The sequence below is a fragment of the Hemitrygon akajei genome, chromosome 9 (assembly GCF_048418815.1).
Source record: "Hemitrygon akajei chromosome 9, sHemAka1.3, whole genome shotgun sequence".
Classification (NCBI taxonomy): domain Eukaryota; kingdom Metazoa; phylum Chordata; class Chondrichthyes; order Myliobatiformes; family Dasyatidae; genus Hemitrygon; species Hemitrygon akajei.
In genome coordinates this window covers 23,759,420-23,775,253 of record NC_133132.1, presented here as the reverse complement: position 1 = coordinate 23,775,253, position 15,834 = coordinate 23,759,420, and the positions used below count along the sequence as shown (strand labels likewise).

The window sequence follows — 15,834 nt, the reverse complement described above, 5'->3', positions numbered from 1 at the left end:
AGAAGCAAATTAAGTAAAGCTTTTGGGTAGCCTAAAGTGAATAACAAAAGTAACTTGTCTCATTCAACTTTATTCTCCTAAGCTGCTTTGGAAACTTTATTTGAAGCTTTTGCTTCAGACACCAAACCTGAATTCTCAAAAGGGATGGTGGGGGGGGCGGGGGGGGGGGGGGGATCCTCTTTTGAGTCAGTATGGGTGGAAGTCAGGAACAGGAAGGGAGCAGTTACTCTACTGGGGGTATTCTATAGGCCCCCTGGTAGCAGCAGAGATACCGAGGAGCAGATTGGGAGGCAGATTTTGGAAAGGTGCAAAAATAACAGGGTTGTTATCATGGGTGACTTTAACTTCCCTAATATTGATTGGCACTTGATTAGTTCCAATGGTTTAGATGGGGCAGAGTTTGTTAAGTGTGTGCAGGATGGATTCCTGTCACAGTATGTTGACAGGCCAACTAGGGGGAATGCCATACTAGATCTAGTATTAACCGGGTCAGGTCACAGATTTCTCGGTGGGTGAGCATCTGGGGGACAGTGACCACTACTCCCTGACCTTTGGCATTATCATGGAAAAGGATAGAATCAGAGAGGACATGAAAATTTTTAATTGGGGAAGGGCAAATTATGAGGCTATAAGGCTAGAACTTGCGGGTGTGAATTGGGATGATGTTTTTGCAGGGAAATGTACTATGGACATGTGGTCGATGTTGAAGGATATCTTGCAGGATGTTAGGGATAAATTTGTCCTGGTGAGGAAGATAAAGAATGGTAGGGTGAAGAAACCATGGGTGACAAGTGAAGTGGAAAATCTAGTCAGGTGGAAGAAGGCAGCATACACGAGGTTTAGGAAGCAAGAATCAGATAGGTCTATTGAGGAATATAGGGTAGCAAGAAAGGAGCTTAAGAAGGGGCTGAGAAGAGCAAGAAGGGGGCATGAGAAGGCCTTGGCGAGTAGGGTAAAGGCAAACCCCAAGGCATTCTTCAATTATGCGAAGAATGAAAGGATGACAGGAGTGAAGGGTAGGACTGATTAGAGATAGAAGTGGGAAGATGTGCCTGGAGGCTGTGGAAGTGAGCGAGGTCCTCAATGGATACTTCTGTTCGGTATTCACCACTGAGAGGGAACTTGATGACGGTGAGGACAATATGAGTGAGGTTGATGTTCTGGAGCATGTTAATATTAAGGGAGAGGAGGTGTTGGAGTTGTTAAAATACATTAGGACGGATAAGTCCCCAGGGCCTGGTGGAATATTCCCCAGGCTGCTCCACAAGGCAAGGGAAGAGATTGCTGAACCTCTGGCTAGGATCTTTATGTCCTCGTTGTCCACGGGAATGGTACCGGAGGATTGGAGGGAAGCAAATGTTGTCACCTTGTTCAAAAAAGGTGGTAGGGATAGTCCAGGTAATTATAGACCAGTGAGCCTTGCGTCTGTGGTGGGAAAGCTGTTGGAAAAGATTCTTAGAGATAGGATCTGTGGGCATTTAGAGAATCATGGTCTGATCAGGGACAGTCAGCATGGCTTTGTGAAGGGCAGATCGTGCCTAACAAGCCTGATGGAGTTCGTTGAGGAGGTGACCAGGCATATAGATGAGGGTAGTGCAGTGGATGTGATCTACAAGGATTTTAGTAAGGCACTTGACAAGGTTCCACATGGTAGACTTATTCAGAAAGTCAGATGGCATGGGATCCAGGGAAGTTTGGCCAGGTGGATTCAGAATTGGCTTGCCTGCAGAAGGCAGAGGGTCGTGGTGGAGGGAGTACATTCAGATTGGAGGGTTGTGACTAGTGTTGTCCCAGAAGGATCTGTTCTGGGACCTCTACTTTTTGTGATTTTTATTAACGACCTGGATGTGGGGGTAGAAGGGTGGGTTGGCAAGTTTGCAGATGACACAAAGGTTGGTGGTGTTGTAGATAGTGTAGAGGATTGTCAAAGGTTGCAGAGAGACATTGATAGGATGCAGAACTGGGCTGAGAAGTGGCAGATGGAATTCAACCCAGAGAAATGTGAGGTGGTACACTTTGGAAGGACAAACTCCAAGGCAGAGTACAAATGGCAGGATACTTGGTAGTGTGGAGGAGCAGAGGGTTACATGTCGACAGATCCCTGAAAGTTGCCTCACAGGTAGATAGGGTAGTTAAGAAAGCTGATGGGGTGTTAGCTTTCATAAGTCGAGGGATAGAGTTTAAGAGTCGCGATGTAATGATGCAGCTGAATAAAACTCTAGTTAGGCCACACTTAGAGTACTGTGTCCAATTCTGGTCACTTCACTATAGGAAGGATGTGGAAGCATTGGAAAGGGTACAGAGGAGATTTACCAGGATGCTGCCTGGTTTAGAGAGTATGGATTATGATCAGAGATTAAGGGAGCTAGGGCTTTACTCTTTGGAGAGAAGGAGGATGAGAGGAGACATGCTATAAGTGTACAAGATATTAAGAGGAATGGACAGAGTGGACAGCCACCGCCTCTTCCCCAGGGCACCACTGCTCAGTACAAGAGGACATGGCTTTAAGGGGAGGGGAGTTCAAGGGGGATATTAGAGGAAGGTTTTTCACTCAGAGTGGTTGGTGCGTGGAATGCACTGCCTGAGTCAGTGGTGGAGGCAGATACACTAGTGAAGTTTAAGAGACTGTTAGACAGGTATATGGAGGAATTTAAGGTGGGGGGGGGGTTATATGGGAGGCAGGGTTTGAGGGTCGGCACAACATTGTGGGCCGAAGGGCCTGTAATGTGCTGTACTAGTTCTATGTTTAAAATATTGGAGGTAAAAATCAATCTAAATCATTTGGGCTACATCAGGCCCTGATGTGGCCTAATGAACTAAAGTAGTGCACACGAACTACCACAAGCAACCTCACTTGAGTTCAGTGCGCAAGAGAAATTCTTATTAGTTTGTGGCTGGATAAAGAATTTTTTTCCCCAAAGTTTTTAAGAAAATATCAGGTTGAATATTTCATTTCTGTAATGTTCAGGGACTTGGCTGTCTAATAAGCAACTATAATTGTGGCAAATGGGGGGTGGGGTGGGAAATGTGCAGGTTTGCAAATTTTTAAAAGCTGGATGTCCACATATTTTTCCCGTTGGTCACATTTATGGTTGGTTATTAGAGTTTCTAGCCTGTGAATTGTGAACCTAAAAGCAAAAAAAAATAGATAATTGACACCACCCCTAAGGTTGGTTGAATATGAGGTGGCTGATAATGGTTATGTGAACAAGGTGTATGAAGTCAACTTTCTGTGGAAATTTCTGTAGTGTTCAAAGTTGACGTTTTCAAGTGCCACCTTGGACTTGTAACACTAATCACCTGAGGTTACATGATAGTAAATGCTGTATTGACATCTGCTTTCAGATTTGTGGAAACAATTCTGCTGTCATTTAAACAGGCTTGGAAAACAATCCCATTTTGGTCATTATTTAACACTTTCTAAGTGATCAACTCTGCCTATTTTTATCTATTGTTTCTGACAGACAACTTATTTTTGAAGTCAGCTCTTCTGAGCTACCTGACTTGCTGAGTGAGTGCACTGGCCTTTTTGGTTTTATTTCGTGTCCAGCATCTGCAGTTTTTGATTTTTTTTTTACACACTAATTTATGTGGTGCCTTTCATTAACCAAACCCAAAACTGGTGGTTTGAGTTGCAATTTTTTCTGTTGCCTCATTAGAACTGGTTACATTTGTGCTACAGAATTCAAGTACATTGTAGTACAATGTCTTTGCATCAGTCAGCAAACTGCATGACCAAAGGTACATTAGAGGAGTTTCCTTGCTTATGGTGAGATGCATCTATCACAAGTGCCAGCTTCTGGTTCATCTAGGAAATACAATTATAAAGTTCAGATTGCTTATGAGTAACTTCATAGTCAGTGTTTCTTTGCAATTGTCAATGCTCATCTGAAAGCGCATATGCTCTCATCTGCTGCCTGGCTCCATCTGACAAAGCAGTACCAAGTTGTATTGGGGAAGCTACAACTTGTAGTATTTAGAACTTGGATGTTAACCAAGTGTAACAAGTGTTTTTGTTTTGGTGGCTACAGGTCTGGAGCAAAGGATCCCAACTCCTGTTTCACAGCTTGGAAACTACTTTGCTCCCATTCCATCACGAGAAGATAACAAGGAGATTAATAAAAAGGTTGATATTTTAGAAATACTGCGAAAAGCAAATGTGGATGTGAAACCACTGCTGTCCAGTCTTACTGCCAACAAGGAGAAACTAAAGGAGAGTTGTAGGTGTCTATTTCTGCATATTTAACAGTTGAAGTTGAAATTGTATTAATTGTGTTTAAAAGATTGCCAGGTTAATTACCCTGTACATAGGCAGGGGAGTGGTGGAGTTGTGAAAATGGGTATAAGATAAAATTAGATCTGGAGTAAATTGTTTTTTCATGGAACTGAAAGGCAATTTTTCCGTGCCTCCTGATTCTAATGGTGGTGCTAAGTTAACTGTTTTTGGCCACTTCACCACTGCTTTGATTATATGAGTATCTTTTGTACTTGTGAAAATACAAAACATAACTTATTTGCTTGTCTGTCAGCAGTTCTGGTAATTGTGGATCCATTCTGTTTTCCCTGTGAACTTGGTGCTAAGCTTCAAGAAACTATTTTGCCACCAAAAAGTTATGCAGTTCATTTGAAATGTAGACAAGTATGCCCAAGTGATCATGAAGGTGCTGTGTGTGGCTGAGGTGCTCAGTTTGTAACTGGACTGTTTAATGGATTGTTTCGATATAGTGTATGATCTCTTCTGTTTTGCAGCACAGACTGGAGTGGTTTTGTCTGTTGAAGAGGTGGAAGCAGAACTGAAGGGTCTCAAAGTGGAATCTGAGAGGAAGCTTGCCACACCATTCATGGTGGAACATCTGGAACAGACTCTGACTGCATCATCTGGTCCCAAACAAATACAAAAAAAAGACACAGATATGACTGCTTTCAATAAGTTAGTTAATAGTATGAAGGCAAGTGGAACTTTGCCTTTGCAATCAAAGCCGCCTGTAAGTACAAAGTTGACTGCAGATTCAAGTCATAAACATGAATGTTTTTGTAATCATTTAATTATTTTATAGTTCATACTTGGTGATGGGCATTTAATTATTTTATAGTTCATGCTTGATGGGCATAATGAGTAAAGCTCTTGCAAATTTGGAGCAGAAGTTCATTGTCCAAAAAAGTGGAAGCCTTTGACATTGGACTAGGTTATCACTTTTAAACCAAGTTCCTGCGTGTCTCATAACATGGCATTCTAATAGGGTTTGATTAACATTGGCTTTGTACAGTTCTTTGAATAAAGTAAGTTGAGCAACATTGTAATTGAGTTAACTAAGTACATCCTTTGTACTGGGTTATAATGTTCAAATATTACAACAGGAAATTTCTTCTCATTCATTTGGGGGAAAATAACACAAACTGCTTCCAAGAAATTTAGACTCCAGATTCCAACATCTGCAGTCTCTTGTTTCCAAGTAATTTGTTCTCAAATGGATGACTTAATATAAAAGTATCCATTGAAGATGTGAATTTCTCTTGAATCTTAAGCTTATGTAAGGTTGTTCTCTACACTTTTGGAAACCAAGTGCATTTTACCTAATTTGAATAGCTTGCCTTGAAATTTTGATATTTTCAGTATTTTAATTTGATTTGCTTGTATCAAAAAAGATGTAGTAATAGGTTAATTGACTCCGTGTTACGGTGGATAGAATTGTGGGGAAGAATAAAATGGGATTCAGCATTTGATGTAAAATGGTTTAATGGTTGGCATGGACTGTGTGGGCTAAAGTACGTTTGTTTGTGTCTAGCTCTAATAGTCCTTGCTATAAGCAATGTATCTGTAGAAAGACATTTTTTGGAAGAATGTTTAATGAATTTGTTCACCTGAGATTATCTTGACATTATGGTGCACTTTCAGTTTAGCAGACAAGGTAGGAGTATTGTCACAAAGCACTATTTCGATTACCTAGGACTTCAGCCATTAGTCTTTGCAAGACCGTTGTAAGTAACTGTTCAGCCTACAGTAGACATCCTTCCCCTGTTACCCACTGGGCTATAACACTTATTCCCAAATTCGTGGGTTGGGTTGTTCTCTGGATTCTAGCCTATATCTTCTGTCTGACTTAAAGATCTTTATTACAGTATTTGCTGTTTGCCACTGTGCAATTTATTCTCCAGATTCTAGTCTTTCACATATGGCTTAATATGTAGTACCTTTGTAAAAGTATTCAGCCCCTAACCCTTTGTTCACCTAAGTGAGTATTACAATCAGGAATATTGATCAATTTAGCTGAGAATTTTTATTCATGAATCACATCAGAATCAGAATAATATCACCAACATGTGTTGTGAAATTTGTTAACTTTGCAGCAGCAGTACAATGCAATACATGTTATAGAAAACTGAATTACAGTAAGTATATATAGTAAATGCATACTCAATAGTTAAGTCACACAGAAACAGTTTTAAAAGAAACTAGTGAGGTAGTGTAAAAACATAATGCTGGCAGAACTCAGCAGGCCAGACAGCATCTATGGGAGTAGGTAGTGACGACATTTCGGGCCGAAACCCTTCATCAGGAGGGTGATGGAGGGTTTCGGCCCAAAACGTCATCACTACCTCCTCCCATAGATGCTGTCTGGCCTGCTGAGTTCTGCCAGCATTTTGTGTTTTTATTTATTTCCAGCATCTGCAGATTCACTCGTTTTGCCTAGTGAGGTAGCGTTCATGGATTCAACCTCCATTTAGAAATCTGGCAAAGGAGAAGAAGCTGCTCTTGAATTGCTGAACGTGTGCCTTCAGGCTCTGTACCTCCTTTCTAACGGTAATAATAAGAGGGTACGTCCTGGATGGTAGGAGTGCTTGATGATGGAAGCTGCTTTTCTTATGTAGCACTCCTTGAAGATGCCTTGGATACTACGGAGGCTAGTACCCATGTTGAGCTTACAAATTTTATACCGCTCTGCAGTTTCAATTCTGTGCAGTAGCCACCCCATACTGGATGGTGATGTAGCGAGTCAGAATGCTCTCTGCGATATACCTGTAGAAGTTTGAGTGTTTTTGGTGACAAACGAAAACCCTCTCAAACTCCTGATGAAATGCAGCCGCTGCCTTTATAACTGCATTGATCTATTGGACCAGGTTAGATCCTCTGATATTGCAACCCAGGAACTTCGAAGTGCTCACTCTCCTCTTCTGATCCCTATGAGGACTGGTTTGTGTTCTGTCATTTTGCCATTTTAGCCCTTTTTTAAACAGTTTAGCCCCAAAAATAAAGTTGTAGAGCATGTAAAACTGAAAATTCAAAACCTGAAATGTTAGCAGTTCAAAAGTATTCATCCCCCCTTTGCTCAGTACTTGAGCTATAAGTTTCTATTAGCTTTACACAACATAAAAGAGCAAGATCTGCCCATTCCTCCTTGCTAAATTGCTCAAGCTGTTCTGGTTATTTGAAGAGCGGTGGTGGGCAGCAATCTTGAGGTCTTGCCAGAGACATTCGATCAGTTAGGGTTAGGATTCTGACTGGAGCACTTAAGGACTGGAATTTTCTTCATTTGAAGATACTCTATGGTTACTCTGGCTGTGTGCTTCAGGATGTTGTCCTGCTGAAAGACCAACTTCCTCAAGTTTCTGGCAGAGTCTAGCAGGTTTTTGTCTAGGATCGCTTGTATTTAGCAGTACTCATCTTCCAATGCTGACTAGATTTCTAGCATCTGGTGCTGGAAAGCATTGGTGTAGCATGCTGCTACCTCCACAATGCTTTACAGTACAGATGGCATTACCTGCTGATGCACAATTTTAAGATTATTGGCACACTACTTAGTGAGGCCAGAAAATTCTCATCCAGCCAGAAGATCTTTTCCACATCTTTACAGTATCTGAGTGATAATTTGCAAAATCTTTTAAGCTAGGGCTTCTTCCTTGCCACTCTTCTATAAATGCCCTTGTGCAAGGCTGCAACTGAAGTTCATGGCTCCACAATCTACGTAATATCTGCAGCTCTCTGAGTGACAACATCTGCAGATTTTCTCTTGTTTGTGATTGGACAGCCTAAAGAAATTAGGGTTTACCATTATTACGTCTTCACTGTCATTACTGAGCTCTTTTAGGAGCTTGATTAGGATGAATCCAGTGTTCCATTGAACCGTAGAATCATAGAACATTACAGCACAGAAACAGGCCTTTTGGCCCTTCTTGGCTGTGCCAAACCATTTTTCTGCCTTGTCCCACTGACCTGCACCTGGGCCATATCCCTCCAAACCCCTCTCATCCATATACCTGTCCAAGTTTTTCTTAAATGTCAAAAGTGAGCCTTCATTCACCACTGCATCTGGCAGCTCATTCCACACTCCCACCACTCTGTGTGAAGAAGCCCCCCCCCATGTTCCCTTTAAACTTCTCCCCCTTTACCCTTAACCCATGACCTTTTTTCCCTCCCCTGGCCTCAGTGGAAAAAGCCGCCCTGCATTCACTCTATCTATACCCATCATAATTTTATACACCTCTATCAAATCGCCCCTCATTCTCCTCCACTCCAGGGAACAAAGTCCTAAGCTATTCAAGCTTTCTCTGTAACTCAGTTTCTCAAGTCCCAGCAACATCCTTGTAAACATTCTCTGCACTCTTTCAACCTTATTAATATCCTTCCTGTAATTAGGTGACCAAAACTGCACACAATACTCCAAATTCAGTTTCACCAATGTCTTGTACAACCTCACCATTACATTCCAACTCTTTTACTCAATACTTTGATTTATAAAGGCCAATGTACCAAAAGCTCTCTTTACAACCCTATCTACTTGTGACGCCACTTTTAGGGAATTGTGTATCTGTACTCCCAGATCCCTCTGTTCTACTGCACTCCTCAGTGTCCTACTATTTACTTTGTATGTTCTACATTGGTTTGACCTTCCGAAGTGCAATACCTCACACTTGTCCGTATTAAACTCCATCTGCCATTCTTCAGCCATTCCTCCAACTGGTCCAAATCCCTCTGCAAGCTTTGAAAACCTTCCTCACTGTCCACTACACCTCCAGTCTTGGTATCATCAGCAAAATTGCTGATCCAATTTACAACATTATCATGCAGATCATTGATATAGATGACAAGTAACAATGGACCCAGCACTGATCCCTGTGGCACAACACTAGTCACAAGTCTCCACTACCACTCTGGCTTCTCCCATTGAGCCAATGTCTCATCCAATTTACTACCTCTCCATGTATACCTAGCGACTGAATCTTCCTAACTAACCTCCCATGCGGGACCTTGTCAAAGGCCTTACTGAAATCCATGTATACAATATCCCCTGCCTTCCCTTCATCCACTTTCCTGGTAACTTCCTCGAAAAACTCTAATAAATTGGTTAAACATGACCTACCACGCTCAAAGCCATGCTGTTTCTAATAAGTCCCTGTCTATCCAAATACTTGTGGATCTTATCTCTTAGTACTCCTTCCAATAATTTACCTACTACCGATGTCAAACTTACCGGCCTATAATTTCCCGGCTTACTGTTTGAGCCTTTTTTAAACAATAGAACTACATAAGCCTATCCTCCAATCCTCCGGCACCTGACCCGTGGATATCGACATTTTAAATATTTCTGCCAGGGCCCCTGCAATTTTAACACTAGTCTCCCTCAAGGTCCGAAGGAATACCCTGTCAGGTCCTGGGGATTTATCTACTCTGATTTGCCTCAAGACAGCAAGCACCTCCTCCTCTTCAATCTGTATAGGTTCCATGACCTCCCTACTTGTTTGCCTTGTTTCCATAGACTCCTTTCCAGTTTCCTTAGTAAATACAGATGCAAAAAAACTCATTTAATATTTCTCCCATTTCTTTTGGTTCCATACATAGCTGACCTTTCTGATCTTCAAGAGGACCAATTTTATCCCTCACTATCCTTTCACTTTTAACATACCTGTAGAAGCTCTTGAGATTATCCTTCACCCTGACTGCCAAAGCAACCTCATGTCTTCTTTTAGCCCTCCTGATTTCTTAAGTACTTTCCTACTCTTTTTATACTCCACAAACATCTTATTTCCTCCCTGTTGCCTATACATGTTATACATCTCTCTCTTCTTCATCAGAGTTCCAATATCCCTCGAGAACCAAGGTTCCTTATTCTTAATCACTTTGCCTTTAACCCTGACAGGAACATACAAACTCTGCACTCTCAAAATTTCTCCTTTGAAGGCCTCCCTCATCCTTGCAGAGAACAACCCGTCCCAATCCACGCTTTTTAGAGCCTTTCTCATTTCTTCAAATTTGGCCTTTTTTCAGTTTAGAACTTCAATCCGAGGACCAGATCTATCTTTATCCATGATCAAGTTGAAACTAATGACGCTATGATCACTGGAACCAAGGTGTTCCCCTACACACACTTCCGTCACCTGCCCTAACTCATTTCCTACTAAGAGATCTAATATTGCATTTTCCTATTTGGTACTTCTATATATTGATTTAGAAAACTTTCCTGAACACATTTCACAAACTAACCCATCTAGACCTTTAACAGTATGGGAGTCCCAATCAATGTGTGGAAAATTAAAAATCCCCTACAATCACAACTTCCTGTCTCCTGCAGTTGTCTGTTATCTCTCTGCAGATTTGCTCCTCCAATTCTAGCTGACTATTGGGAGGTCTATAATACAGCCCTATTAATGTGGTCATACCTTTCCTGTTTCTCAGCTCCACCCATATGGCCTCAGTAGACAAGCCCTCTAATCTGTCCTGCCGAAGCACTGCTGTAATATTTTCCCTGACTAGCAAAACCCCTCCCCCCACCCTTCATCCCTCTGCCTCTGTTTTAGAATAATTTGTCTTCACAGTATAATTTATCACCAACTTTTGGTGACTGAATTTTGGCTGAAGCCTTGACTATTAGCTCAGTTGTGTTTTGCTGGGGTTTTTTCCCTTTTTTTTGTCAGGCACTCAACTAGTCCACCTATTCATGAACAAATGCTAGTGCAACCACCTTCTCTGAAGATCGTTCTCAAGCCGTGGCTCTTTCTATTAATTCTCATCAGCATCTATAACACCTATTCAACTTTTACCCTTGCTCCATCGTGTCTTTTACAAACCTTTTTTGTTTAAAAAAAAGTTATTGACATACAGCCCTTTGAGCCATGCCACCTAGCCATCCCCAATTTAATCCTATCCTAATCACGGGACAATTTACCACGACCAGTTGACCTACGGGGGTGGGAGTGGAAACCAGCACATCCGGAGGAAATCTACACAGCCACGGGAAGAAAGTACAAACTCCTCAGAAGCAGTGGCAGAAAATCCAGAAAGCTTCATCCTGGATTCCCCTCACGTGACCCTTTGTAGTTGGCCAGCTTTCTTGCTTTAACTTAAAATGTAGTTTTGTATAAGTGGAAGGGTGGTATATTGAGATCTTACTGTCCTTGCATTTCTTCCTTGTTTATGGCAACTGAAAACAAAATCAGAATAACAAGATGTGAATGACATGTTGATTTGCTCACTTGTATTTGGAGACTTCAGTATTACACACAACCATTGATTAACTTGCAAAGTTTTTCCTGATGGAACTTCTAAAGTGAAGCAACTGACATTTCAGTTGACATTTGTTGCATAGCTTGTAAACCACGTTCTGGAAAGTTTTTGGCTTTGTCCACAATGTGCTTTTTTTTCCCTCTTTGCTATACATCTAGTAAGCCTGTGCATGTATGTTTTGCCAATGTTATTACAATTCTGAAGTGGCACAGTGGCTACAAAGAAATCCGATTTTAATTTCAAAATTAACTTGTTCTTCACTGATGGAAACTTTAATTTTAAATATTTTATGTGATATTGCTTGGATCAAATTGTGAATTTTTGTACAGGAAATTCTACCGCCCCCTGTAATGGGGCCTCCATCCCCAGATATTCTAGGTGACTTGCTGGGCAGTCAGAATCATCACACACCAGTCCTTAATCAGCAAGGCCATTCGTCCCCCATACCAGCATTCCAGCAGCCATCCCCTTCGGAGTTCTTCAGAGTCAAGTCTCCAATTGGTGAGCATAATATCTGCATCTAGTAACATAATGTTAATGAATCTCAGTACACATTTGTGCTTCATAATGTCTATCTGATAGACAATTTGCTTATAAGCTATTCTAAGTTTCAGTTATCCACTTGAGGCATGCAAATTCTTCAAATTAGTTAACACTCAGTTCCCATTCGCTGCATGTAAAAGATCGTTAAGTTAGGGCTGCCACGATTGTTTTTTCTCCAGCTGCTCCAGTGGCCACGCCTAGTATATTAGGGAATATACTGTAGAAGTAGGAATTTCCCTTGGACGATGTAAGTAGCATATACTCTAACTGTAAATGTGGAGTGATTCATGAAATCAGAGTTGGGTTGCCAGTCAAATTTAAAGTGGAGGATTACAGCTGTTTGGTTGTCTGAAGATACTTTGAGGTGTTAGCAGGAGAGAAAAAAACTCTTGAGATTCAGTTCAGTTATGGTCAAAACTGTTTCCACTACAACTACCATCAAAATGGCCAGGTTAACCTGCCCCGTTTTTATTTTATAGGTTATCCCCAAAATTCCACCCACATTCAAGATCACTATCAAGGACTGCCACTGTCAAAAAACGTATCTCCTATTCCACAGGTAGGTGGTGTCAGTCTTTGGTCAGTATTTTTGACCAAATGTGGAATTCAGTCTGCTTATTTTCAATGGCTTAAAATATTTTTTGATACGGTAAAATTTGAGTTTTTTCGTTCTGTTGATCCTGGAACAGAATGGAGGGATTTAGTGCAGCACAGTACAGGCCTTTTGTCCCATAATGTTGGGTTGGCCTTTTAGCCTACTTTAAGATCAATATAACTCTTCCCTCCCATGTAGCCCTTCAGTTTTCTTTCATCTTTCATCAATGTGCCTATCTAAGTGTTTCTTTAATGTCCTTAATGCATCTGCCTCTACCACCAATATGTTCTATGCACCTATCACACTTTTAGAAGACAAAATCTACCCCAGACATGTAGCATTTACTAAATGGGCTAAAGGACTTGTTTCCTTATGTAGTGCTCCTTCGTGTCGAAGGCATCAAACTCTCTCCATACCACTTTTTCAAAAGTAATGGACTTGAATTTGAGTCCTAACTTCTGGAATTGCTACTGGAGAGGCATGTTGGTGCAAACCCAGAGATGCTTCCTCATCACTCCAGTGATCTAGGTTCAATCCTGTACTTGTAAGCTTTTTCCTGGATCCACTTGAAATTGGTAGGTTAATTATCTGTTCAAAATTGAGTGATGGAGCCTGGAGGAAGTTGCCAGGAATGTGGGGTGAATAAAATGGAAATGGTACAAGATTAAACACAGTTTGTTTAGATTCTGTCTACTCTAGGGCTGTATCACTGGCTACTGTGGGGCTGGCACAAGAATTGCTTCCATGGTCACATCTGTTTAGTTTGTTTGATTTAAATACAAATACTCAAATTTGCTGATGGAAAGCTAGGAGGAAATATGGGTTGAGAAAGATGCAAGGAGAATTTGAGGGGAAACAGTTGAAATGAATGGATAAAGACACAGCAGAATGCAATGTATTTGAACTGATGCCATCCAAATTGTGAGCCAGTAGCTATCTCCTGATTTAGTCCTTGATCTAATAGGCTGATAGTCCATCCCAACTGGATATGCGACAGGGAGCCATGGAACGGCTTCCTTTTGCGCAAGATCTGCATGTGCCTGGTGGGGAAGTTTACCAACCTGGATTTGGGAAAATCCACCACGAACACAGGGATAGCTACAGTGTCAGGTATGGGTCTTCAAGTTGAAGCTTTGCTATAGATGAAATGTATTTACTGATCTGATTTATAACTGATCTGCTAATCTAAGTTAGAATTTGTAATTAAACTTTAATATGTCAATTAGTTTCATATAAAGACTGAGTATATCTTTAAGCTAGGATTTTTTCTAACTTTCAATTTGCTAAAGGGGCTGTTTTCTTTATAGAAACTGTTTTCATTGACTCTGAAGGGGGAAAGCTTGCAGAGCTTTGGAAGGAGTAATTAAGAGGGACTAAATGGGTAATAGTGATTTGAACATGACAGCTTCCTTTAATATTAAAGTTATATAATTGAGTGATCCATGTGATCTGAGGTATTCCTGACTGGAGTCTGCAGACTGCTGCACTAAGCAACAATGTGATCTCTATTCTTTAACAACCTCTCCGATTTTAGGCAGCAGCGAATTCGTTCACCTGGGCCACCTAGTCAGCATAGATTGAATGCAGCATCACCATCACAGGCCTCCTCATTCACAAACATGGTAAGAATCACCAGTAGACTTGAGGGAATGTGATTGTATTGTTAGGTAAAACAGCTCAGAAAAATTAGAACTTTTTTTGAGAAAGCAGATATCTTGTATGACATGTGGCACCATCACCACTGCTCTTGTCAAACTCTAAACCTTGGCATATAGAATGTTTAGTTCTGAGTTTTATAAACCAAATCATACTTGACAGATTTTTTTCCGTACAGCATTTATTGTCAAATGAAAAGCAGTAGATACAACATTAAGACAAAGTTTGTTGCAAGTTAAAGAAGCTTGGATCAAAAGTTCAACTTGTTTGAAGCAGAGACTGCATGAATGTTTTGGGTTGAGAATAGAGGTGAAAGGAAGGTTTGATATTGGAACCACACATTGAAGGTAGATCAAGCCAAATGTTTCCAGGTTGTAATTCTCCCTTTGTCTTTTTCCCACACATGGAGCTTTCTCCATCATTCACTCCTACCTCAGTAATTCGAAAGATGTTTGAAAGTAAAGACAAGTTCAAGGATGGGAAGGAAACTCATCCAGTGAAGGACCTTGTGGAGGATAGACATGGCCTAATGGAAGGTATTAGAAGCTTTAAATGCATTATTTGTCATTGCCATTTAATGTATGTTTATCCTTGTACCCATAAGGCACACGGAAAGCAAATTGAGTGGTGGGAGTTTGTTACTGTACTTGTAGCTCATCAGTTAGTTGGTAGGCTCCGCTTTCTTTGAGCCTGTTTGTTTGCCCTGTTAAAATCAATACCTACTAATAACCCAATAGAAGTGAAGCAGTAATACCACATGCTGGTTGAAATGGGGTGGGGGGGGGGTGGGGGAAGAGAAACAGATGAAACTTAATGCTGAGCATTGCTATATTCTAAGTAGTGTGGACCCAGAGTTGCAATTCCAAAAGGTGCAAGAATTTGTGTGGTGGTGGGCAGGATTTATGGAGTTAATTGGAGAGGGAGAGGCACATAACAAATCACTGGAGTTTAAAACTTCCTTTTAAAAATAAATAAATAAATAAATATAAAACAAATACCCAAGGGCAGGGTTCACCAGCAAGAAAGTCACAACTCTATTAATGCTTGGTTTGGCTATAACTGTGATCATCATACTAGGGTGTAAAGTGCTTTAGATTGCAGAAGGAAATGTCCAAAATGGAGGATAAATAGACTGCAGATGTGGGACATCTGAAAGCAGATGTGGAGAGGGGAAGCATTAACAATCTGAATCCATTTTTCAGTACTTCGACCTGAGCATTTTTAATCTAAACATAAGGGACATGGTAATTTACTTGTACTGGAGAACAGCCCTTTTGGCCCACCATATCTGCCTCATCCATGATGCTAGTCTGCCTTCACGTAATCCATATCCATCTATTCCTCGTCTTTCTGACCAAATGCCTCTTAGCTGTTACTGTATCCACTTCTGCCGCCTTCCCTGGTGGTGTAATCCAGGCTCTTACCACTCCATAACCTACAGTATTTATATTTGCATCCTGGAGGAAAAAGACCATCTCGAGTATGCCTCATTTTTATGTACTTGAGTTGTCCCTTGGCTCTGGATCCAGAGAAAATAATC

At 41.0% G+C, this 15,834-nt stretch overlaps 1 protein-coding gene across 4 annotated transcripts in view; it reads left to right on the top strand.

Annotated features, from left to right (window-relative positions):
* Nucleotides 1-15,834, top strand: part of eif4enif1 (eukaryotic translation initiation factor 4E nuclear import factor 1) — a 56,551-nt gene that overhangs the window by 35,752 nt on the left and 4,965 nt on the right. For 3 of the 4 annotated variants that reach the window (XM_073055646.1, XM_073055648.1, XM_073055647.1), the window contains 7 exons: nt 4,032-4,220; nt 4,750-4,985; nt 11,830-12,001; nt 12,523-12,602; nt 13,603-13,748; nt 14,173-14,260; nt 14,704-14,830. In XM_073055646.1, the coding sequence (XP_072911747.1) occupies nt 4,032-4,220; nt 4,750-4,985; nt 11,830-12,001; nt 12,523-12,602; nt 13,603-13,748; nt 14,173-14,260; nt 14,704-14,830 (1,038 nt within the window). The remainder of the gene's footprint in view (nt 1-4,031; nt 4,221-4,749; nt 4,986-11,829; nt 12,002-12,522; nt 12,603-13,602; nt 13,749-14,172; nt 14,261-14,703; nt 14,831-15,834) is intronic. The other variant, XM_073055649.1, reaches the window with a different exon arrangement.